Source organism: Anastrepha ludens, chromosome 5 (assembly GCF_028408465.1).
Source record: "Anastrepha ludens isolate Willacy chromosome 5, idAnaLude1.1, whole genome shotgun sequence".
Taxonomy (NCBI): Eukaryota; Metazoa; Arthropoda; class Insecta; order Diptera; family Tephritidae; genus Anastrepha; species Anastrepha ludens.
The window spans coordinates 48,136,234-48,161,951 of record NC_071501.1 but is presented as its reverse complement, the minus strand read 5'-3'; the positions used below and the strand labels follow the sequence as shown (position 1 = coordinate 48,161,951).

The 25,718-nt window shown below is 35.0% G+C and overlaps 1 protein-coding gene across 3 annotated transcripts in view; it reads right to left on the bottom strand.

The window, feature by feature from the left end:
• Positions 1 to 25,718, bottom strand: part of LOC128863716 (uncharacterized) — a 68,200-nt gene that overhangs the window by 14,351 nt on the left and 28,131 nt on the right. For 2 of the 3 annotated variants that reach the window (XM_054103022.1, XM_054103021.1), the window contains 7 exons: positions 22,563 to 22,698; positions 20,855 to 20,985; positions 18,907 to 19,254; positions 18,512 to 18,841; positions 18,058 to 18,444; positions 17,890 to 17,990; positions 8,318 to 8,585 (listed from right to left, as the gene is read on the bottom strand). In XM_054103022.1, the coding sequence (XP_053958997.1) occupies positions 8,318 to 8,585; positions 17,890 to 17,990; positions 18,058 to 18,444; positions 18,512 to 18,841; positions 18,907 to 19,254; positions 20,855 to 20,985; positions 22,563 to 22,698 (1,701 nt within the window). Of the gene's footprint in view, positions 1 to 2,369; positions 2,469 to 8,317; positions 8,586 to 17,889; positions 17,991 to 18,057; positions 18,445 to 18,511; positions 18,842 to 18,906; positions 19,255 to 20,854; positions 20,986 to 22,562; positions 22,699 to 25,718 lie in introns of all 3 variants that reach the window. The other variant, XM_054103020.1, reaches the window with a different exon arrangement.

Sequence of the window (25,718 nt, the reverse complement as noted above, 5' to 3'; positions counted from 1 at the left end):
TCGGACCCAACGTTTATCCAGCGCATCATAACAGGTGATGATACGTGGGTATAGGAGTTTGACATGCAAACCAGTAAATAGGCGGCTGATGTGGCTGAATGGCGCTATCCACATGAGCCGAAACTCAAAAAACCCCGTTAAAGTCGGTCAAAAGTAAAAGTCATGCTTCTCGTTTTCTTTGATTATCATGGTGTTGTGCACTCGGAATTCATTCCAAATGATTCTACTGAAAATAAAGAATATTATTTGGAAGCTATGCGACGTTTAAGGGGTTAGGGGTAGTCAGAATTTTCAAAAAATCGAGTTTTTTTTTTTTGCATTTTCTTAAAGTATAATGTTCTAAAAATATTGTGTAAAAATTTGAAGTGAATCCGACAAATACTTTTCAAGTTATTCAACAATTAACAAAGGGCGCTCGGCCGCTCCGGAGCCGATAGCAAAACTTTAAATGCGTTTTTCTCAAAACTATGTTTTTCAAACTGGTGAACACTGTAACTTAAAAACCGCTACGTAGATTTCAATAAAATTTATACAGCTTTTGAAAAACATAAAAAACTTGTGCCTGATCGAAGGATTTTTTTTTTTTCAAAAATTTCGATTTTTTTTTAACAATTAACTGCTGGTTTTTTCCCGAAAATCTGAAAAATATTTCCTGAGGCCGCCATTTTGTTCATTTTGAAAAAAAAAAAAAAGCTTCGATCCGGCTCGAGATTATCTATCAATAAAAATAATTTTTCTCATCCGATTGGTTTTAGATGAATCTGCAAGGACTTGTGATGTTCACCGCAAGGGACTTCTGGAGAAACGGGCTTCACACAAACAGCGATAACTTTTGCAATTATTAATTTTTTTTTTTTGAAATTTTGGTGAAGTCAAGTTAAAACATGATGTTTTTATGCTATGTTTTTATTTTTGTTAAATAAATTAATTAAGTAGCAAAAAAAAATTCGTGAAAATCATCATTTTTTCGGGCCTCTGACTACCCTTAACCCCTTAAGAGAGAATGTGCGTAGGAAACGGCCCAATTTGTGGAGAGAAAACTCATGGACTTTGCACCATGATAACGCACCGTCTCACAAAGCTCATATTGTGAACACTTTTTTGACCAAAAACTCGACAAATATCATCGAACATCCTACGATGGCCGGATTTAGCCCCCTGTGACTTTTTCCTCTTCCCAAAACTTAAATTGACCGCCGCTTTGAGTCGATAGAGTCCATTAAGGAGAATTCGCTGAAGGAGCTCAAGAAGATCTCTTCAAACGCGTGTAAAAGGTGATGACTGGGCTAATCGTTGGCATATGTGTATTGCTTCGAATGGAGCCTATTTTGAAGGCGACAAAATAAATTTTGATGATTAAACAATTATTTTGCGTTTTATTGACGAATTGCCGGTACTTTTTTTGACAGAATGTATATGTATAATTCAGGGTGTTTCCTTGATCCCTGATCTGTGCGTGACATATGAGAACTATGAATAACTTAGTGAAAAATTCATCAGTTTCCATTTCCTCCAGTTAAAATTTTATTTTATTTGATATACAATATAGAAAAAATGGTCCCCATTACCAGTGATGTATATTTGGGCTCCTTTGTTAATGTGGATATTTTCCACTAAATAATCTGCAAACATTCAGTGGCCATTGACCGATATAGATCAAAAATGGCTGTTATTATACGGTCTTCGTTATTCACGAAAAAGTATTGCGTCATCATATTAAAATATAGAAAATCTGTAAAATTTTTCGAAGTTCTCATGTGTCAACACACATTTTCCGATTTTCTTCTGATCCAGTGCAATTTCCTACACCTACAAAAGAAGCGGTCAATGACGGGTTACAATAGTATTTTGTTTTTGTTTATGGCCAATCTGGTCTTCATGCAAAGTTGGTAAGTCAATAGCACACACAATTTTTAGTTATCTTTGCGCTGAGCGAGAAAATATGTAAGAATATGAACGGAACTTAAGAATGGTCACGACGATAAACGAACTGACATCAATAAAAACTTCTAAATTTATAGCAAAATTTGCCTATCGAAATGATAAATCCACTGATTATGGAAATTTCTGAATACATTTTAGACAATAAAAACCAAACTTTTTTGTATATGTAGGTATGTAAGCATATGCATCTATGTATGTATAAAAAAAAATTAAAGAAGTGGCAAATGTATATAAACATATAACACATTCAACTACTCCGCTATGTCAAAGTTATGTACACGCAATGCATTTCATCATTCGTTACCAAAAATTAACTTTATCAACATCAACTGTTTTACATCACAAATATCGTCACATTGAGTCAGTTCATCCTTTATATTATATTAAAACATTTACTACAATTTGCTTCTAATACATCGGTGTACCTTTGCTATGCAATCTATACTCCTATGCAAGTTTATATTATCGCTGACCTTCAAGCGAGACATCCACTCGGGTGCATGTGACTTAAGCATTAGTTTATCCTTTATGTGGGTGAATACATACATACATTTAGTAAACATGATGTGTGTTAATGAAAGTGAAAAAAGAAAAAAATAGAAGTTTTGAGAATTTGTGAGTTCATATAAAAATAAGCAGGGATACTTTATGAGAGGTGTGAAAATCTGAAAGGAAATTGACGATAGTCCTTTGAAACGAAAGAAGGCTGGCATTATATGCAACTTGATTATTTCTGTTAGCTACTAAATAATCTAATTTTACGGAAAATTCACCGATTTCGATATACGAAAAGTGTGTGTGTACATAGTATGTATATACTTATGTACAGTCCGGGTCACTTGATCACAGGCAATAATTTTCATGGAACAAAATGGTTATTAAAGCAACCGTACTTGACTTAGTAACGCAAGGGTTTCTGATAATTCAAATGCGCTGTAATGCTGTATTAATAATTCATTTGCGCATTAAAGCTGCCTTCTATGGTAAGAAGTACAAATGAAGAACTGCGATGGTTTTAACACCGAAGGAAACCCGCAAAATCTTTAGTATCGCATCCAATTCCGCTCTTTCAATAGCGAAAATTAAAGAAGTGGCAAATGTTGCAGCCAGCAAGTCCACTGTTGTTATTCTTAAATCGCCACATCTGAAGCATAAAAGAGTACAAAAAAACTACCTTTGAATAAATTTTGCAAAGAAATCCGCCTCGATTTTGCAAAGGACCACATGGCTTGGTGATTTAGTGACGAAAAAAAATTCAATACGGATGGGCCGGATGGATAAAATTACTATTTCCATGACTTAGGAAAGGAAAAAAGGTACTTGAGTCGACATCACGACCGTGAAATTTGTGTCATCGAATGGGGAGCAATTTCGTGCTATGGCGCGTTCGAATTGAAAATTGTAGACTACAAAATGCCGGAAAACGGCTATAAAGCTCTGCTAGAATCATGTGTGGTAATCGTACTCAAATCGTTTTGTCATACTAGTGCTATTTAGGTCATGTGCCAATCGGTAGAAAGTTCTATTTGAAAAACTTTTTGACATTTCTCCTATGCCAATTCGTAAATTTTACTGATGTAAATTTTTGACAGTTGCTTTAATGCAGAAGAGTATCGACTTAAGCAATTAAAATATGCAGCAATTATATAGAAAATATTTGCCTAAAACCCACTTGCCTTGGCTACCTTTTAATTTATGTCTATACATCATATACAGGTAAACTGATACTGTCGTATCACCATGGATCGGCAATGGTAAAAAAACGGCCTAAGTGAGCTAGTTTAAAAACCATGGTAGTCGGTTTTTCAATCTACCTTCCTATCAATACATCAAAAATAATAGAATATAAGATGGCGCCTTCCCAAGAGCCGGGATGTCAGTACAGAAAATAAACAAACGAAATGAAGAGAACCATTCGAAACAAGTAGAAAACCAAGAATAATTGAATAAATCGTGCATATATACATTTGCACATAAATGTTTGTTTATTTTCAATCCTGACGTCATTAAAATTTCAAATTCGTCAAGACAAATGTAACGATTTTCGGAAGACGCCACCTTCTGTTTTCTCTACATCGAATATATTTGTAAAGTACATACGTTTTTTATTCACCTTATAACTATCAAACTTATATAATTCAGAGTGTCGTCCTATCAATTGCCGCAGGCCTTTATGTTGCGTGCATTCATCATGATAAAAAAATATAACTAAAATTATCTAAATCTCACTTGATAAATAAATAGAATTAAAATCAATTAAATCACGAGCCACCCTCTCACTGGTTCCCAGAAATCAATCAATCGAGATCGCACTTCGATACGAATTTCGTGAAAGTAAGCCAAAACTTAATACTACGAGATTGTCTTGTGGCATACCATGAAACAGAGGTATACTTGAGCGTTCAAAATATATACATTTTATACTGTATGAGCATTTGGCCGTTCGCTTTGAATACCTCATAATTTTCCAACAGCTGAAAAAGTGAATCTCGGCACGATTCAAAAGTTTCTTCAAACTAATCCAAAAATGTTTTGATCTTCAAGGACAATATTTTGTAAGAAAAATAATTACATTTTCGATTACAAATGTTTATTTCTACCTGTGTATCCCGAAACTTCAGTAGCAACCCTTTACCTGTAACTGTAAAGTAAGTAATAAAGCTGTACTTCGAAGTAAACAGTGTATTAATAAAGTCTTTAATATTTTCTTGATATGTACAAAACCTTGTATTCCCTTCACGGAATGCAGGTTTGGAAAGGGGGGTACATTTCTGCTTCGGCCCTACTTAACTATTATACACAATTATAAATATTACTTTTTTTTTGTCAAATCGATTCTTTGTCTTTTGTGCTATCGCCTGACATACATGATAATCAGGAGGACAACATCACCTATGGAGAAAAACTCTAATAATAATAAAAAATGTGAGGGGATGCGTTTTACGGTTTAAACGACAAAAAAATCTTCGAGAGTAAAGTGTTAAATATTGTAGTATAAACAGCGGTCCGCTGTTTTGCAATGACGACGCTAATGGTAAATGCTGGTCAAAATTGTTACATTAGAAATGCCACATGGTAAGCTTCGACACTATATTTATGAATTTCGGTCGGCGTCGTACATAGCCTATGTATGTATTTCTATTTATGTTATATGTAATTTTTTATTTTTTATTTATTGATGTGCAACTTTTTGCCTTAAACTAAAACAAAAACTATTGAGGAAGTTCAATTCAGACCGAAATTTATATATTCACACATATTTTAAGAAAATTGTATTTGCGCTGCCTGTTTGGATACAAACTAACTCATAGACATAGTTGGCTTTTAACCTCGCACACAGACGAACAAAAATTTAGTCTTAACATATGAAAAGTGGACTCTTTTTTTATCCGGTAATATTTATGTCAGATCTAAATGAGGTGGAGAGCGATACATGCACCAAAATTTGGGCGAGTTTTATAATTTCCTTATCGAGATACACTAAATGGAGTGGACACCCCACAAATTTCTAAATATTTCTTGAGTAGTATTTCTTTTTTGAAAATTGATTTTGGATTTAACCCATTTTCAATACCAAACTACCTTGGATAATGTATACCAAGTTTCACTGAAATATTTAAATTTTAGTTCGAGTGCGTACGGACGGACCAAAGGACCTACAGACATGGCTAAAGTTTTACATTACAAAATGGAGGTTTTCTATTTGATCTCCTCATAGTTGAATAGTAAAACATTACTAAGTATGTAATTGGGAAACTTTTTTTTGGCGTAAAAAACTAATTTAAAATTGTCATAAGCCGCCAATCTTGGTACGCTAATTTCATTTTTCGGCAACATTTTGATATTATTGCGCTTTCATTTACGAAACTGAATTTAAAAAATAGTAGATATAGTGCATATGTATGTACAAGTAGTTACAGTTATACCGCAATGGAGAAAATAATAAGATGGCGCCGATCGTGGTACCGCTACTTTGCTCTCAACGAATTTGACAGAATCGCTGTGTTTGTGACATCGCACTTGTGCAATTTATTCGGATGTTGCTTGTGTAATTTCTGTTTTCTTCTTGCATTCTTGTTCGCATTTTCACATCTCTTTCAGGCAAATGCACCAATGCGACGTCACGCACTCTCTGATGGGCGCTATCTTGTGTCTATTATTCTTGCAATTATACCCAAAAGAACGTTCGAGTTCCTCCCTATATTTCAGTGTACTTTCTTTACTCCCTTTTACACTGAATGTGGAAGTAATAAAAAAATCTGGTTTGCCTTTAGGACGAGCAATGAAGAAAAACTCTTAGAAGAGTATTTCTTCGCGAGCCGCATAAATGAGTAAGTACGCTGTAAGCCAAGACGTATACATAATTTTACATAACTTAGGTCAATCTACTATACCAGCAACACCTGCTTGTGGCCAGCTTATAAACTCCACTTAACGTAGAAGACATATAGAGCTGTAGGTTTTATATTCTTAGGTTATGTGTTTTACGTAAAGTGAGAGCCGTGAAGCAATCATTGCTGCCATGTAATTTGTTGCCTGTTTTGAATAGTACCTATTTCCCCAAATATATTGTACTATACAAAATGGATTTTTCATACAAATGTGAAGCATATGAAAACACGTGAGAGTGAAATTAAAGATAAAGAAAACAGATAAGTAAACCAAAACATTGTAAAAAATATTGCTGCTGCAATCGTGATCACCTGCTGAGTAACAACCTCTGAGTTTCTATGAAAACTAAGTAAGTAAAGTCTAAGCCGCGGCTAACAGAGCTCTAAGTGTAAGCACATAGGTCTGCTTTTTTCTTTGCTTTCATTGTTGCTTTGATCGCCGCTCCAATACGTTCTCATCTTAAGACATCAAAGACTATTTCTTCAACTTTCTTAGTGAGTAATGTAATAAAGGAATATAGAAAAAGATAACTATATATGTACATAAAAGTATATACACTACTTTTAATGACTATAACACAGGAACTTATTGAGATGTTTTGATAACTTATCTGAGTCTTATTAAGATTTTATATATTTTTTTTATGAAAATATAGTTAATTCTCCTACTAATACCACGTAAATCCAAGCTTCAAACTCTGTGCAATAAAAAAATTAACAGATTTTCATCACAGAGTAAATATTGTCTTGTTTTATGTTCTTATATACAAGTAGATATATATGTAAAGGGAAATATATACATTCGTTTTAATAAGAATGTATGCATCATTAATTATTTGTTTGTTACGAAATAAAATGCCATCGTAAGGGTGTTTGTGTTCTAATACGTTTCAGTTACAATCACTTTTCGATACTACGAAACTACTGTCACAAAGGGAGTGGATTTCAATAAACCGTCAAGTGTAGGCAGACTACATAATGTGAATTTACATGGGTGAGGATTGGTATGAAACTAGAGAACGACGGAACTTCGACTTCGGCCATGTTCGGTCATGAAATTTCAGTTCGATTTCGGCCAAAAAAGAGCCGAACTTTGGCCAATACACGTGTGCGCAAGTAGAAATATTTTTTTGTTATTTTTAGAAACATAAGTGTAGTATATACATATTATACCATATTATGAACTGAAATTAATGTGATTGAGACTTATGTATTAAAAAAAAACATTGTTTATTTATTACTTGGACTCCTTAAAATATTCGCTTTTTCATGGGTTCAAAATGGCCGTAATTCAATTCATTAAGGCGGCCAGAGGGTGGTCCAGAAATTTCAAAAAATCGATTTTTGTTTTTTTCGATATTTCGAAAATTTAGTATCTTAAGAATATACTGTGAAACTTTCATACGGAAATTCCCAATATTATAGCTTTTACAGCCCATTAACTAAGTAGAGAGTAGAGTGTAGTAAAAAAAAACCTATTCAACCAAATCGTTTGAAATTTTAATATGTTGTTCACAACATCAGTGGGTATCGCTCGTATTAGAATCATATTATTATTTCAATTATTTCGTTTTTTTTTTTTAAACTGGGAAAAAAAGATTTTTAGAGTGCCAAATTCAAAACCGCGCCATTTTGTTAAAATTCCTTTTTTTATTCATTTTCGTATTTCAGATAAATAGAAGAGCTAAAATGGACAACACCGTCCAGGTCCAATTTTTCGGGAGCGTCAGCTTCAGCGCCATTTTTAAAATTATTAAAATTAAAGACAAAACATTTCATTTTTGTATGTAAAAGAAGTTAAATAAAAAACCTAAAAAATTTAAATATCGATTTTCATTTTTTTATTGTAAAAAAAATTCCTGAAAGTACCCTAAATTTTCGAGCTCTAGACCACCGGAACCCCTTAAGTCCGGCCTTAAAAATTTTTGTTCGGTCGTTCTCTAGTGGAAGCGTATGCATGTAAAATACTTGTGAAATCTTACACTCATATGTAAATGTGTGGCACTTTCAGCGGAAATTTTGCGTTGTTTATAAGGTGGTATTTCCGCTATTTTTGTGGGTTGATGCTGCAAAATGGGTGGAGGTGTTGAAATAAGCGGCTGCCTGGAACGCTGTGGACTACTGCTAGCACTGCTACCAGTATGTTCAGCGGAGTCACTTGATTTTTTCCGGAATGGCGGTATTTCTGGAATATGTATGGGCTGGCGGGTAATATTTAATGCCAAGGTGCTTGCACTGCTTAGAGAAGTTCTAAATAAAGAACAGGAAAATCAAAAAGCAAAAGCAAATTGAGAAGAAGGGTAGCGAGCGAATAAAAAAGGAAAATTATGTTTCAAAATGATGTAGTGTAAGTCAATGAAAAGAGAGTGGAAGGATAGAGTAAAAGGTTGAAAGTTGAAAAAAAGATAATGACGGAAAAGCAGAGAATAAGAAAAGAGAAAATGCTCCATTATTAACAGTTCATATAAAATATAGAGTTTCGGTGATAATATATAAATATATGCATACATTTACATACATACTTTAGGGCGGTCTTCGTATACAATGATAGAATAAAATTGCTTTTTTCGTATTTAATACCTTCGAGCAGGAACATAACCACTGTTTACTCTTTACTTTATTACATAGGCGAATGTTGCTCAAATTTTAAAGTTATTTACAATTTATTTAATTACATAGTAGTATAAGTTTATGTAATTTTTAGGCATTATTTTTCATATTATTTTATTTTTGCTGTTTCTTAGGATTTTTTAAATACGCACACCGCGCGAGCTGCATGATTCAATATTAAACCTATATTTCTTCTCTTTTCTGAAAAGGGACCTATTAATGAAAACCAAGTAATGACGTCTCGGCCGTTTGCTATGCCAAGCGTACAGTTCACATAACGAGCCATAACATAGCCTGTTAGTTGGAGGTTTTCCCTTCCAATTTGTTGCACATACATACACATAGTGCATAAAGTTTGCGTTCGTCTTACAAATATTTTTAAATTGATTAAAAATAAAATATAAATTTTTAGTGGAAAACGTATTTTATTTATTGGGTATGGGAATAAGTTTCCGTCCTTTCTTAACCAAAGTTACGGATTATTTAAACAATTAAATGATACATGATAATATGTGAAGTATGTGCCATTAGAAGCTACAACTATACTCCATCTTTTAGACAGCATACGGATTCCTCTGACGAAAAATTCAAAATTCGAGTTCTTTTGATTTGATCCATTCATTGAGCCAGTTTACGATGCTCTCGTAAGAAGTGAAACGCTCTCCAATAAGGGCTGACTGCATTTATCGGACAGATGGTAATCCAAAGGTGCAATGTCTGGGGAATACGGCGGTTCGAGCAAAATTTCCCAATTCAGTCCCTCTAAATATTTCTGGACCGATTTAGCAACGTGACCTGACGTTGTCATGCAGCAAAATCAGTTTGTCATGTCTACCATCCCTTTCCGGCCATTTCTCTTTGAGAGCTCGATTCAAACGTATTAGGTGTAGTTGGTAACGATGGTGATGGTTTCAGATGGTTTAACACTAATACACACTCTTGTTAATATTTTTATCGAGAAATATATGTACTCTGTCCTAACTACCGCAACGGGTCATTTGACCCATACAAAGATGCATGTGATATTATGAAGTTTTGTATGTGTGGTTGTGCGACAAAATCATTGCATTAGACATTTTTGCTATTGCATCATATACTTTGCTGTATTGCGTTATATTTTTTGTTGACTGACGACTGAATAGCGAATTTCACTCTACTCCAAGCGAGCATACAGTAAACATTGCAAGTTATAGTGCTATTTTGCGAGTCAAGAATTCTTATTTTGTTATTTTACTAATAATTCTTACCCCAAAAATGTCGAAACATTCAAGATATTTGAAATCTTTAGAAATTATAAATAATATAGATGAAGAGTGTTCGGAATTTAGTGAAGACGAACTATCTGAAAGTGAAGTGGTTAGCATAGAACAACATGATGACTCATTTGACACTACGGACGAATGTGAGTCCTCAGGTAAGGAAAGTGAAGACGAGAATATTTTGAATATACGTAGAGGACAAAAGAGAAAAAGACCGTTATCGAGTTCAGAAAGTGAAAGTGATGTGGAAGACCGATGTACCGAAATTGCGGCTGATGGTACGATTTGGCAAGAAATACAACAAGGTTCAACACCTGGACGAGCATCAAATTATAATATTTTTAGGGAGGTTGTAGGCCCGACAGCATTTGCCAAACGAAATATTATGAAGGGAAAAATGAGAACTGCATTTTCTTTGCTTATTGAAAATCGTGTAATGGAGCACATAATAAAATACACAGAAGAAGAAGCCTCTCGAGTGTTGGGAATTAAATGGAATCTTACTAGAAAAAAGAACCACTATTGTTGGAACTATCCGCAGTAATAAAAGAGAACTCCCAAAATTCGCCAAGCAGGCCAAAGATGGTATGCCACGCTTCTCAACAAAACTATACAAATCGAGTCATTGTTCACTTACCATTTACAAAAGTAAGCCAAACAAAAAAGTGCTTCTACTAAGCTCCAAGCATACATCTATAAACATCGAAAAAAACGGTAAGCGTATACCTGAAACCATCAGATTCTACAATAGTACTAAATACGGTGTGGACATGACGGATCAGATGGCAAGAAAACACTCTGTGAAATCGAAATCGCGAAGATGGCCTGCGCAGATTTTCTTCAATATTCTTGACCTGGCTGGAATCAACTCATGGGTTTTATACAGAGAAACAACCGGCGAAAAAATTTCTACACAACAATTTTTATTCCAATTAGCTGAAGAACTTGCCGAAGATTTTCACCATGAGCAACAGAAAGAAAAATAAATTATACAGCAAACGTCAACAAATTCAATTTCGGATTCGCGAAAAAGGTGCCAAATAGGTTTTTACAAAGAAAACAAAACTACAAAAATCTGTTTCAAATGTAACAAATATGCGTGTGGTAAATGTGCCTTCGAAAACCCAATAATTTGCAAAATATGCGGAATATGAATAAAATTAGCATATTATTTATTTTTTTTTTAAATTTAATTGAAGAATATTTAATTTTTTTCTTGTATTATTTTTATGTTTTTTGAATTTAATAAATAATTTTGAATCGTTATTTGTTAAAAATTGTTTTATTCATGTAAAATTGTGCTGAATGATATATATATATATATAACATTTAAAAGACGGGTCACTTGACCCGCTGTGGTAGGAATAGATATACATGAAGTATCGGTAGGTTTAGTGTTAAGGAGTTCATAATAGATTACACCCTTCTGATCCCACCAGATGCACAACATAACCTTTGAAGCATGAATATTTTTGTTCGCTGTCGGTGGACCTGGTTCCCCTGGTAGGTTACAACATTTTCGACGCTTCGATCAGTGTCGATGCGATGCAGAAAACCTTTTCTTTTCTGCCGTTCAAGAAGCATCTGACACGTTACCAAACGTCTCTCGATATCCCTCTCCGACATCCTTCAATTGATGTGGCACCCAGTTACCTGCTTTATGTTGGAATTGCGCGATGTCCTTACTAGTGCTATTTCTGCTTTCTTACCGCAAAGACTTCTGCTTGATAAATGCTGCAGTGGTCCGGGTGCTTAATTGGCCGCCTGATGTCTAGCTCTGCGCAATAAATCCCTGCACCTACTCCGTCCATCATTTGCGAGCCGTCAATAAATATATTAAGCGTATTGGGGATAGGTTTCATACCTCTTTTCCACCCCTCTTCTTCTATTGTTGTTCGGACTCTTTCCACCCAATTGTATTTCGGAGTCATATAATCCATATTTGTCCGATAACTCATACCTATTGAGCTATGTCCGAATATATTACAGGTAAATTTGCATGTTGCGTTAAGTCTTGTGGCAGGTCTAGCTGCTAGACCTTCTGCGGCAATGTCAATGGGTGTAGGTTGGGTATTCTTTCAAGTGCAGAGTGCACCAAGATGTTGAATGCTTTCGACAGGTGTTTGTGTGTCGTTTTTCTTAATGCAGTCCACCACACTAGAACACCAGAGAGTAATATCGGCTTTTTTTGGTATTGAACAATATTTGTTTTTATATCTAAAGGAAAAACTTGGTGAAATATTCCAAAAACTCAAGTGTTTCGAAATAAGGACCGCCCTAATGTAAGTTTGTAAGGGTATATGCTGGAGACATTAATGTTTTATATTCGAATGTGTAACCAAAAGAAATTTGGTGCAAAATTTATCTAATTAAAAAGTGCGCATTTAAAGTTAACATGCAAAATTTCTATATATTTTTAAAATTTTCGAATTCAACTTATGGCCTAATTCTTAATATAATAAAATAAAATAAAAAATATAAATTCACTCACACTAAATGTTTAATAAATTTATATGTATATGTGCATGCATATGCTAGGGTAAGATATCAATTCTTTTTAGATCTGGTGAAGTTTTGCTCCACTCGCTATAAAATGTTTGAATATATCAACAAGGTTGCCAAGGTTGCCTACATATATGTACGTATGGGCTGGTCCATACTGTGTGTTTTAAATCATATGTTTCTTTCACAATGACTGCTAGCAATCTTAACAGAAAATCAATATCACAGCGAAACAAAATGAATCGTTTTACGCTTAAAAATTTTTGGGAAATATTTCAAACTTATTTCCAAAGTCAATGTTGTGTAGACTAAACAGTGCGTTTATTGAAAATAGATATTTTGCCGAAGCGCATTTTCACTCACCAGCTATGCTAACAAGCAAAATTGCCGCATGTGATCGTCGAGAAGCCGATGCCCCTCAAAGAGTGACAGTTTTGTACGGATTTTCGCGTGGTTACATCATTGGCACATTTTTCTTTGAAAATAGTGTTGAAAACACTATTTCAGAGGCCTGGGGGGAAAAAACTGGCTAAAATTGTAGGCATGGACATGAAAGGTCTTTAATTTCAGCAGGATGGTGCGCCATGCCACAATCGATCTATGGAGCGTCTATTTCGGCAATCGTTTAGCAGCCGTTTCGGCGGTGCCGCGATTTGATACCGTTAAACTTTTTTGTAGAGTGACATGAAGAACCGATTGATGTTATACGAACAATCCATTAACGATTCAGGCCATTGCAGTGAATATCCAGTCAGAAATCAATGCCAAGGTATTGAAAAACTGGGCTAACAGGACGCGCTACTGCGAAACCAGTTAAAGCAACCACATGAATGAAATTGCGTTCTATAAATAAAGGGAATATTTGCTCTTTACATCTATCCAATAATATGCCGAAAAAAGTTTGTGTTAATGTTTTGAAATTTTTAAAAATAAACCAGTACATGAACCACCCTGTATAAATAACAATTTTACTTTGAAATCTGACAGTAATAACGCATTCGATATAGTTCATTTCCTACATATCTATGTATGTGTATGTACGTCATATTTATTTGCATTTATTAAAGGCGGTGGCACTAGACCAACAACAATGTGTTGCATGTTTGATTGTCAGAGCAATGTATTGGCAAAGTAGAAAACAAAGAATGAATTCGCCTGGTTTGTCTTGAACTGACAGCCACATGGACACGGCAAAAGAAAAAAAAAAAATAACTCATTGATTCACCGATACCATTAGCGCACCAACCCATTTGGCTACGGCGACCGCCTGGTAATTTTCTTCTCTTTATCTCTTTCTGTCCGTGCTACACTTTTCTTCGCCTACCGCTTCCAATGCGATACGACATTTAACGATCTGACACGGCTGTCAAAAATTACAAGGTTGTTCGATGCTTTCACTTTAAATGTTCACCCCTATTTTACAAAATAATTACAACTAAACATTCGCTACACCTCTAACATATTTATATGGTATATACGAATAAATTCATACACACACATATACCTATACACCATATAGGTATATTAACATACAGCTGGGAACATACAAAAGTACCATTACATAATATTTTATTAAAAAACTATGCATATATTTACATATGCGCGTACATATATATGTATGTATGCCATGACACATAAAATACAATTAGTAAAAATTACCCTGAAAAAGCGTGCAATCTTTGATTAGCTTGAATTGAGCTTAAATTACGAACTGAATATCCATGAAATGGGGGTATTTCCGCTTTTTTCATTTTCAGCTTACAACTTTTACATGCGCTATATGAAGTCAATATAAATAATAATAATATATTGTAATAAATATAATATTTTAAAAGTTATATCAAAAAGTAGGTTAGTATGCAATACAATTTGTTAATAAAATTAGTAAAAACCTGTAACATATGGACATGGTTATTAAGTACAATATATAAAATTCTAGTGAAAAAGTGTACCAGTGTATCCGAAAGAAAGTGCCATGACAAAAGCGCTTTAAAATTAAAAGAGATTTTATAAAATTATTAAAAATTTAAGAAATAAAAATTAAAAAATAATTTTCCAAAATAATATATATTATTTTTTTAAGCTTCAAAAGTCCCTTGTTTATATAATTATCAAAATAAGAAGTGTTTGTTTAAGTTTCGTGGTGACCGTCCTGATGTTTACCAAATGAAAGGCTACGAACGGCAGACAGTTATTGTGAGAGTTTTTTGCCCCAGATGGAAATAAAGGCATGAGAAATAGCTTTTGAAGTCACGAGGTTTAGGAGTTTAAACAGCTACATTATTCCGAACTCATTTGTATTGTGATCTAATAGAAAATTCCACAAGTTATATATACATACATATATTACCATAAATTCTGCGAGAACAAATTCGCAGAAAAACGTTCCGTTATTTTTACTTTTGTTCATATTTATTGTCTACTCAGAAATTATACTCAGTTTCGTGGCAAATCTCGCGTGTTAACAATGGAGTAGGGGCTGAGGAAAGTCGTATTGCAGTGATTGCATTACATAAGGGTGGTAAGAGTGCAAGTGAGATTTACGAATTGCTGAAAAAACTTAATATTTCGAGAATGTTGGTTTAACGCACGATCAATCGTTTCCCAAATGTCTGAAGTGATAGACAGAAAAAGAAGTGGCCGTCCTCGCGAGGTTCGAACCAGTGCAGCCATAAAGCCGTTCGAGTTAGAATTTGGAGAAATCTCCTTAGAAAGCAGAAAGTCTTGTCCAGGGATATGAATGTATCGACCAGATCCATGTCAAGACTAATTAGAGATAATCTCCTCATGAAAGTCTCACTCAACTGGTCTTCCTTTGGCAACGCACTTGAAGAAAATTAGACTCGTCAGATGCAAACAGCTGCTTCGGTGGCACACGGTCAACGGCCATGAAAATATTATTTTCACAGATGAAAAAATTTTCACTGTTGAAGAAGTTTTTAATAAGTAAAACGACAAAATCGATGCTAAAGCTTCTAAAGACGCAAAAAATGTTATTCCAAAGGTTCAGCATGGCCACCATCCAGCCTCCGTAATGGTTTGGTGGGGAGTGTCTTGTAAAGGCGTAACATTTCTTCAGGTGTTAAGTCCGGGGCAAAAGTGTGCCAGGAGCATACCTTAGAAGGCGTGGCGAAGCAGTTGAGTCGTACTCTCTTTAATGGAGAGCGTTGGATTTTCCAACAAGATTCCGATCCAGCCCATAAGCCCAGTAGCGGCTAAAACACAATATTCCTGAGTTCCTAACTGCAGAAGATTGGCCGTCTGGAAGTCCAGATCTAAATCCATTGGACGGTGTTTGTGGTCAGAATTGGAGAACATAGCCTGTCGAGGACCTCACAGAAATTTAGAGAGTCACAAACAGTTTGGTTTGGTTCCAGCAGCTTCGTCAACTCCTATGGAAAGCGTGCGTACTGCAATAGTTGAATGGCCTAATCATTTGAAGGCTTATGTAAAGGCTAATGGTGACCATTTCGAATGAAAATTAATTTTTTTTAAAACTAGCTTCATTAAAAAAAGTTTTATAATTACATATCTATAACGGACGTAACTTGTAACAGAACTTTTGGTAGGACTAAGTAATTAGCGCTTACACCCTTTTGTGGGTGTTTAGCTAAGCTCCTCCTCGGTATGCGTCTTGATGCTGCTCCACAAATGGAGGCGCCTACAGTTTTAAGCCGACTCCGAACGGCAGATGATTTTTTATGAGGAGTTTTTTCATGGCAGAAATACAAAAATACAAGAAATTTTTTGTTTCAATTGGTGTTTCATGCCCGGAGATTCGAACCCGGGTACTTCCAAATTTTTGTAGTCACAAACCAATCCCATCAGCTACGACGGTCATGCTAATGAGGGTATTTTCCAATATTTTGGGATTAGTAAAAGTAATAATTGATGTATTATCAGCCTTGTTTTAAGGTGTTCGAGCATTTAGGGAAGAGTTTGAAGCTACGTCCTGTAAAGAAGTAAGTTCAGAGTAGCTGTTTACTTCCGTACAATTTAATTGCAGATCACAATAATTTAGTATTTCTTACACATAAGCCCTCCGTTACCGAGGGGCGAATAGATGAAGCAACTGGCATAAGTCAGTATACGTAGACATCGCTAAAAAAGAGCTGCCAAAAACGGCATTTGTTTGGAAGCACTTAATGAGTACTAGTAGGACTGCGTGCAGATACGGCTAATATAGTTGTTTGCATTTGTTTTTGTTTTTAGTCTACAGTCAACAACAATGAAAAAAAAGAGAACACAAAGATTGTTTCCAGGGCCATAGCCACTCTGTGCACTTCCCTCTTCTCAGGCGATCTCTCTACCAAAAGTTTCGACTTTCCGCGACAAGAGTTGCCGTGTCTGAACATAGCCTAATGAAACTTGCCTAATATCAGAAAAGAGTTGGCAGTATTGAAAATAGTGAGTCATAGGACCGGACTTATAATTATACTCGCTAATGGCGAATCTTGCTCGATAACTTTATTGTTGCTTTCACACGCAAATTTTGGGCCAACCGAGCAGAGTCTAAACATAGCGAGCAGAGAAATGGTGAATCGAAGGCGCTTATACATGTTTAATTTAGAAAACGAATTATTGGTGCGTTTAATAGATCTTTACGTGACATTTGTCCACATTGTGAACTGACGTGGGCACGTCTTATAAATAGTTGCAACTACGGATTTAAAACTTCGGTAGTAATTTTTAATAAATTTCCAAATGTTTTTCATTCGTGAACCTCATTATGATAAAAATGTAAGCCTTGAGTGACGTTTTGGCATAGCCAGACCATTTTTTAATAAAAATATTGTTATATCCCTTTTTGAAAGCCCTAGCCATATGCAAGGCCAATCTGTACAAGGTGGTGGGTTATTCAGAGTACAGCTGAAAGAAGTAGAGGGAAAGAAAATACAAATACTCTCACTTTGACCAATCAAATCAGGTACCAATCAGCACTCTGAGTTAGGCAGAGTTTGTATAACAATTAAAAACAAAATAATACAAAAAAGACGCAGAAGACAAAGCACTTAAATAAAAAAAAAGATATAGAAAATATCTGTATTATAAAGGCAAATATTGAAAGCGTATTTTAAAGGGTGTGACAGGATCGTGTTAATTATGTATATTTATAAAAGAAATATGAAATAGTAATGCGGAAACTTATAAATCTCAATAAATATAGTTTATTGCAGACTAACCCGCCATGACCATGACCGCTATCTTGTATTAAACTTGTCGCGGACGATCCACTGTTAGGAGGCGTTGATTCATGTAAAGGTCTTATCAGTATGGTGCTCGTCTGCAATAGTGGTAAACATATATGCATATTTAAGCAGTTTAACATGGAATGTAAAATTTGTATATACTTGTGATGGTGGCGAATCTGGAGATGAGTCGCGATTCTCGAATATGTTCACATCTGCTTCGATATTGCGTTGTAGGCCAAAATTGGTGATTTCATCTATTTGTGGATAGTTAGTAGTTTGGCGTAACTGTTTCTGATAAAAAATATCCTCAGCCATTTGATTTTCTATCGATTGTTCACTAGTAGTAGTGCCCTCTAAGTTTGAAGCTTCCTGATCCGGCTGTGTGGAAGTAGTCGACGTCGGGGTCGGTGGCGTAGGCCGCGGTGAAGTTCCTTTGCATTGCATCTCTCTACGACAATGTTCCGCGCGTGCAATTTCTGCCGCCAACCAAAACGGCAATTCTGGCAGTAGCCATGTCAGTGCAGAACGCAAGCCCAACATAATATGCTGAATTAACAGGAATTTGCTTAGTTTCTATAAAATTAATATGCGGTGAAAATATAGTGTAGAATACCTCCAATGTGACAATTAAGATAATTGTTTGGGCGGTCGTTAGGCCTGGCCACAAACGTGAGACTTGCCCAGATAGTCCAATCAACGCACAATTAACTATGACAGCAGCCAATGACAGAATACTGAATGCATTTTGCCATGTTCCAATGTTGGCCACACGCTGCCCGAAAGGTCGTTGGTGCACATGCGCCAACTTAAAAGCATCCGAACGTATCTCCATAAAATTGTTAATTAGAGCACATATGCCGGCAAGTGGAAACGCTGCTGAAAAAAGAACTACGTAACCCATCTGCACCAGCATCTCTAAATGGTCGGAAAATGTGCCATCGTACTGTAATTTAAATTCATAGGCATAAATATCGTATTCGTTTTATTAAATTTTTTTCTGTAATTTACTTTGTACAGAGTACTTTCTATTTCCGCTTGCCCAATGTTTCGTTTGCTCGCTGATGTTGTTGTTCCTGTCAAACTCGGTTCCAGACGTGGAGTACTTGCTTCATGTTTCGTAGGTGTCTGTTGCGGTATGTCCATTTTAAGTTTTTCCTCTGTAGTCGATGCCGTAGTCGTTGTTGTCGTTAAATCTCCAGAGTCCATTATGGTGCGATTGATATCCTGTGTAGGACTTAATGCGCCCCACATGTTAAAGCTCAATTTGGCAAGTTTCCACTGCTCAATGAAGTAAGGTATTGCCGATTCGCGGAGGTTGCCAATAATTTGGCGTGAAATTAGTAAACCTGCCAGTTGCTAAGGAGAAAAAAGGGGAAAATAACGAGCTTAAAAATGTATTACTTTTTAGTATGACTTTTACAGCTAATTAAACTCCGAAAGGGGAACGAGGTTATTTTGTAAATTCAAATTTATTTTGAGACTGATAAAGATACGAATATATATATTTTTTTAAACACTTACATCGCATACACCTGCCACTTTGCAACCCTGATTACACAAGAACCCCGAGATCGTGAGAAAAAAATGGGAAATGCCGAAAAATTATCTACTAATTATATAAATATTCCAACAAATAAACAGTATCCAAGGCAATTCAACGCACTTGTAATTGCCAATAAATTAAGGTTCGTATGAGCTCACATACTATGAAAATAACGACGTCATCACCGACGACTATGCTTTTTTTCATGGAAGAAATCCACTTCATTTCGAAAAATGATCTTAATGATTTGATTCCGATTAAAGAAGCAAATGTCGGAGCTGCTTAAGCCACGACAACACGAGTGGCAATAACATAAGTCTCGAGCATAAGTATTCAGACACACAAATCTAAAGCTTTTGAAGTTATTGCGATGAAATTTAACAGTTTATTTGATATGATGAAAACACTGAACGGTCTCAAAGAACTGTTTACAATTTTCGCGGTAATTGCCAATACCCGGATATGTAAATATTCTCTGAAACTTTTGGCAGGCGAGGCGTAATGTATGTAAAGATGTTTGTGCTATTATTTTGTTTGAGCAGTCAGAATAGGTTCTAGTTAATATAATTAAACTCGTCGCATTTCACAGGGAAGGGACCTAAAATTTGCGTGTTTGTACAAGGTGGCGCGAAATTAATCAGCTTATTGGAAGATTAATAATTTTTGCGAATGGCGTCGTACGTCAACAACAACAACAAAAACAGTCATATTTGACACTCCTGGACTGCTTTAGTATACAAACAGACAAGCATAAAAGTCAAGTAAAGATTCCGTCAACAATTTTTTTTCTTCAGTAAAAAATAATTCAAAAACAAAATTGGATGATTACATATTTTACGCGACCTTGTGGAATATTTGTTATCCAGCTACATGCGGCCTAAAGATTACGTCGAAATTTTCACGCACAATCGGAATTGGTTAGTTCTGAAAATTACTCATTCCATCGTTTTTGAAGTGTCATATGTATGTATGTATCTTTACTCAATCTTACACGAAAATTTTTACTTAATAGGCCTTCATTTAGAAATTATGTTTTGCTTGGAAACCAATTTTTCTTTTTGAGATTCGTAATAAGAACGAAAATTTCACGTAAAAAAATGTATTAGTGAACCGCGTTATTTAAAAATCGTGTAAAAACAGACCGTGTAAAACGAGAGTTGAGTGTACATGCAAAAATATAACAATTTGTATGCGATTTGTCGCCACTAGACTTCATATGCAGTCAAATCATAAAGGATTCAGGCTGTCAAAAATAATGCTCAAAATTTGCTTTCTTTAATTGTACTTTTTGCATACACTTTAAAGAAAATATTTAAAAAAATAAAGTAATTTAACAGTAATTTTAACAAGTTTTCTGAATTCGTGGTATCTAATGCCTTTCATTGTATAAAATGTGAAAAAAGTAGTACTTACTTCTTTTAGTTTATCCTCATCCCGTAAGTAAAAGGCAATATAGAATAATGACAAAAAGGAGTTGACAAACTGGAAAAGTGCAACTTTTGCTATAAGATGATTTTCGTATTTAGACTGAAGGCGATAGTTCTCTAAAAACAATAAAAATAATTTATTTAAAATTATCCTTCCTTAATTGATATTAGATTTGGGAAAGCATACTCGTACACCTCATACACCCCACAACTTATTTGATACAGATACGATTTTTTTTGTAAAGTACTCGATATTTCACAATATTTTGCGAAAATGGAAACTCAGAGTATATAGACATCTTATTTATTTTGTTTTATTTCATTTCTTTCAACTCATTTCAAATAAAACAAAAAAAAAAAAAAATAAACATGCAGAGAATTCACGCCGCAGCTTAAATGATACAGTTAAAAAGAGCAACTAATTATTTCAAATTTTTAAAACTTTAAGGTATTTAGTACATTGTACGAAAGGTTTATTACAGGCCCCTTGAAGTGTACGTGGGATGGAGTCAACAAATTTTTTTATGTATTCTGGAGCAATTTGGTTCGTCTATTCAAGTATCGCCTTTTTAAGATCAGATTTGTTATGGATGTCATATTTTCTTATATTTGTCTTTAAAACCGGCCACAAATTTTCGATGACGTTCAAATTCGGTGATTGTGCAGGAGTTTAAAGAGTTTGGGGACATTTACATATGCATTAACCATGTTTTTATTATTTGTGACTTTTGCTTAGGGTCGTTATCTTGATAAAAGCGAAAGTGGTCTTCAATTTGTAATCTTCTAGCGCTTTGAACCAAATTTTCTTGCAGAAATTTTAAATAAACATATTTGTTCATTGCTTCTGCGATATTTCAAACTCCATTTGATGGCATGCGCGACAACACTATAATGTTGCCACTGCCGTGATTTATAGTACCTCACAAATTTTAGCATGTGAGCTTCGTATTGCCCTTGTGCTATATAAAGGGTCTGTCATCTGGACCACATAAGTTTATTTTTAGCTCGTCTGTAAAAAGTACGGTCCTCTAAATTGCTGGGGTTCTATTTAAATGATCACGCGCAAACTGCAATCTCTTACTTCTATCACTTGCACTTGCGAAAGTTTTATAACGGGTATTCTACCCTTTAAATTTAGTTCCCTCAGTATTTTTCGAAGAGTTTCTTACCTAAACCCTTTTTGGCCATCTCAGTTTACTTTGGAGCGCTTGTTGATGGAGTTTTCTTCACTTGACGCACTAACACTCTTTCTCTGTGGAAGTTTTATTTGAAGACTGTCGTCCCTTATTTACCACAGGATTTTCATGCATAAGGCGATCAATAATACACTGAACTGTTGACGAAATTAAATGTACAATTTTAATTATTTCATGATACAACATTATTTTTTTGAAATGTTCTATCGCTTTTCTATCGAAGTACGCGGTCCCATGGTGCAAGCGTACATAAAATTAAATATTTCTTTATGTCAAACTCATTCTACCAAAAACGTATACTAAAAAAACAATTTCGTTTCTTGAAACTTGCGGCAGAAATAGCTGTACTTTTAACTGCATCAAAATAAGTAAGATGACAGATGAAGAAACAGAGTACTTCATTTTCGCAAAATATTGTGAAATATAGAACACTTTACCAAAAAATTCTTTCTGTATGAAATAAGGTATGAGTAACTGTATAATATAAATAATACTAACCATGATCATTCAGCCATACAGCCAGTTTATAATATGCCTCGTCCATTAATGTTATTGCACCCGCCAATAAAATCTTTGGTATTACACTCAAACAACATAGAATGCTTTCTTCCGGAAGTTTGGAATCCCACCAATCCTGCAAAGAAATATGTCACACGTAAAAAAATATACAATTTTTGAAAACTACACGTACACACATAAGTAAGTTTATAAGCACTCGTTGGTAAACATATTTTAAATATTGTTGAAAAATTACAAATTAAATTAAATTAAATCTTAAATGTATGTATGTACATATATACTTTATATTATATATTGGGTTAGGGAATAAGTGCATAGCGTTTTTATATTTTCTTTTATTTTACAACGATTTGTTTGGTAAGGTAAGTATTATTTCGATAGAACTGTTTCTGCCCTACAAAACTATGTTAATTGTATTTTTAAGTTATTTTATTTTTCATTCGTTTTGAGACTTAGAAGTGGAATACTCCCGATTCAAAAATCAACATTTTCCACCTGCTCTTCTTTGCTTTTCATCGAGGTCAAAAAGCTGCCGAAGCAGCCAGGGACATTTGCTATGTGTATGGAGAAGGTGTCATAGACGAGTCTACAGCACGGAAATGGTTTACAAAGTTCAAATGACATTTCGTTGACTCGCCCGGCAGCGGAAAGCCTTCTGAATTCGATGAAGAACGTCTCAAATTACTTTTGAAGCAGAACGGTCACCAAACCAGTCATGAATTGGGAAAAAATGAACTCCGATCATAAAACGATTTTCAATCACCTTGATTCAATGGGACTTACTGAAAAATTGAGAGCCTGGGTGCCTCACGAGCTCAACAAAAAAAAAAAAAAAACAAAGGAAGTCGCCTTCAAATTGCTTCTCAGCATCTCGCCCGCCATCGAGCAACACGCGCTGATATATAGCGCTTTTTGTACCAAATCGTCACGGGAGAAAAGAAATGGTGCCTATACTCGTACATCAATATGAGGCGAAAAAAGATGTCAGTGCCTCCAGGAAATACGCCAAAGCTGAAAGTTAAGCCGGATCTTCATCCAAAGAAGATCATCATATGTGTTTGGTGGGGTTGGGAGGGCATGAAGCTTTGAGAAATGCTCGAAAATAATGCCACGGTCAACAAGGAGCTCTACATTGTCCAGCTGCACCGCGTGAATGAGGCTATTCGACTGAAAAGGGCTGATCGACATGGTCCAAGCATACTCCTTCACGAAAACGTCAGGACAAATGTTGCACAAGTCGCCAAAGCCGCACTCGAATAGCCCGAATGGGAGGTCCTTCAGCATCCGCCGTATTCTCCGGACCTTGCACCGACCGATTACCACCTTTCCCGCTCCCTGTCAAACCATATAAAGGGCGATAACAGAGAGGTCGAGGTGGGAAGAGGTTGTAAACAACAACGGAAAATATATAATTGATTAACTTATTGATAAATTTATTGCTTTTCGTTTAAATAAAAGTCTTCGGGAAAACGCTACGAACTTATTCCCCAAGCTAATATATTAATCTTTTCTTTTGAGAGTAGTTTAATAAAAAAATAAATGTATGAATTATGAATATCAAATATAAATTCATCTTTGCTGCAGGATTTTGAATCTATAATAATATTGTATTTTTTCTGCATATTTATGCATCTACCGATAATATATAGTGCTTTACTGACACACATAACGCAATCTTAGAGTGAAAATTGAAAATTTGACTCGATGAAACTCGCTACCAAAATGTTATTTGACTAATTGTCTACATGTCTATGCTAATGATGTGGTTTAGAACTACTAAAAATCACTTGCTAAAGCCCCGTTTTCAGCTTATTTATGGTTTTATTTCCGGTATCAGCGTTTTGGATCTTGCGGGTGCTTAAGTGCTCACTTTGTCTTCAGAAATTTAGAATTTCTTTCAATCAAGAATTGAACTCCGTCTTTATGTTATTTCACATTTTAAATATATTTGCCTGTTTTCTCCAGTGAAACAAGGAAAAATTCTACAGGAAACCTTTCCATATACCCACAAAACAGCGGTGAATAATTACTCATAGTAGCTTCGCTAATTCCTTTTTTATTCTTTGAAAAATAAAAACAGCATTTTCTGCATATGCGTCTCCGATTCTCTCTTTTTAATTTTTTCAACTTTTTTAATTTTATTAATATACAAATCCTCTATCTATCTAAGAGATGGAAATAGAAAAAACTTCGGAATGCTCAAGTCATTACTATCCATATGAAAAATTGTGTTTCGGCAATACTCATCTCCTCCCGTAAATTATTGCGCAAATTTTGTTTTTGCTTATTATAAAAATAAATTCTTGATAAAGTAAATAAGTTCACAATTTTACGGCAAGTAGTTTATGTGTTTTATTGGGTTGGCAACTATGTAAGTAATTGCGGATTTCCCTCATAGATGGCTCCAGTTGAATTTTTAGGCTTGCAGACGTAGTACAAATCTAAAACACATTTTGTTATTTGATAGTTGACAATTCAGCTGTCAATCATTAAAAAAGGTTTTTTGATCTGTTGCGTAGTTTTCGTTTGGCGTTCGTGCGCTTTTTTATTTCCGCAAAGGGAAAACCGCATCGCAAGCTCATAAAAAGTTATGTGTTGTTTATGGTGTGTTGGCGGTGTCAAAATTGGTTTGCCAAATTTCGTTCCGGTGATTTTTTACTAGAAAGTGGAAAATCGCTCTGGTCGTCCAGTTGAAGTTGATGACGCACTAATCAAAGCAATAATCGATTCGGATCGTCACAGTACAACACGTGAGATTGCAGACAAAACTTCATGTATCACAAAAATGCATTGAAAATCACTTAAAACAACTTAACTATGTTCAAAAACTCGATACATGAGTTCCTCACGAACTGAAAAAAACGCATTTAACGCAACGCACTACCAGCTGCGATTTGCTAAAGAAACGTAATGAAAATTATCCATTTTTAAAACGTCTGAGAACTGGCGATGAAAAATGGGAACGGAAAAGATCGTGGAACAGACCAGGTGAACCAACTCAAACAACATCAAAGGCTGATATTCTCAAAAGAAGGTTTTGTTATCAGTTTGGTAGGATTATAAAGGAATTGTCTGCTTTGAACTCTTACCATCCAACCGAACGATCAATTCTGTCTACATTGAACAACTAATGCA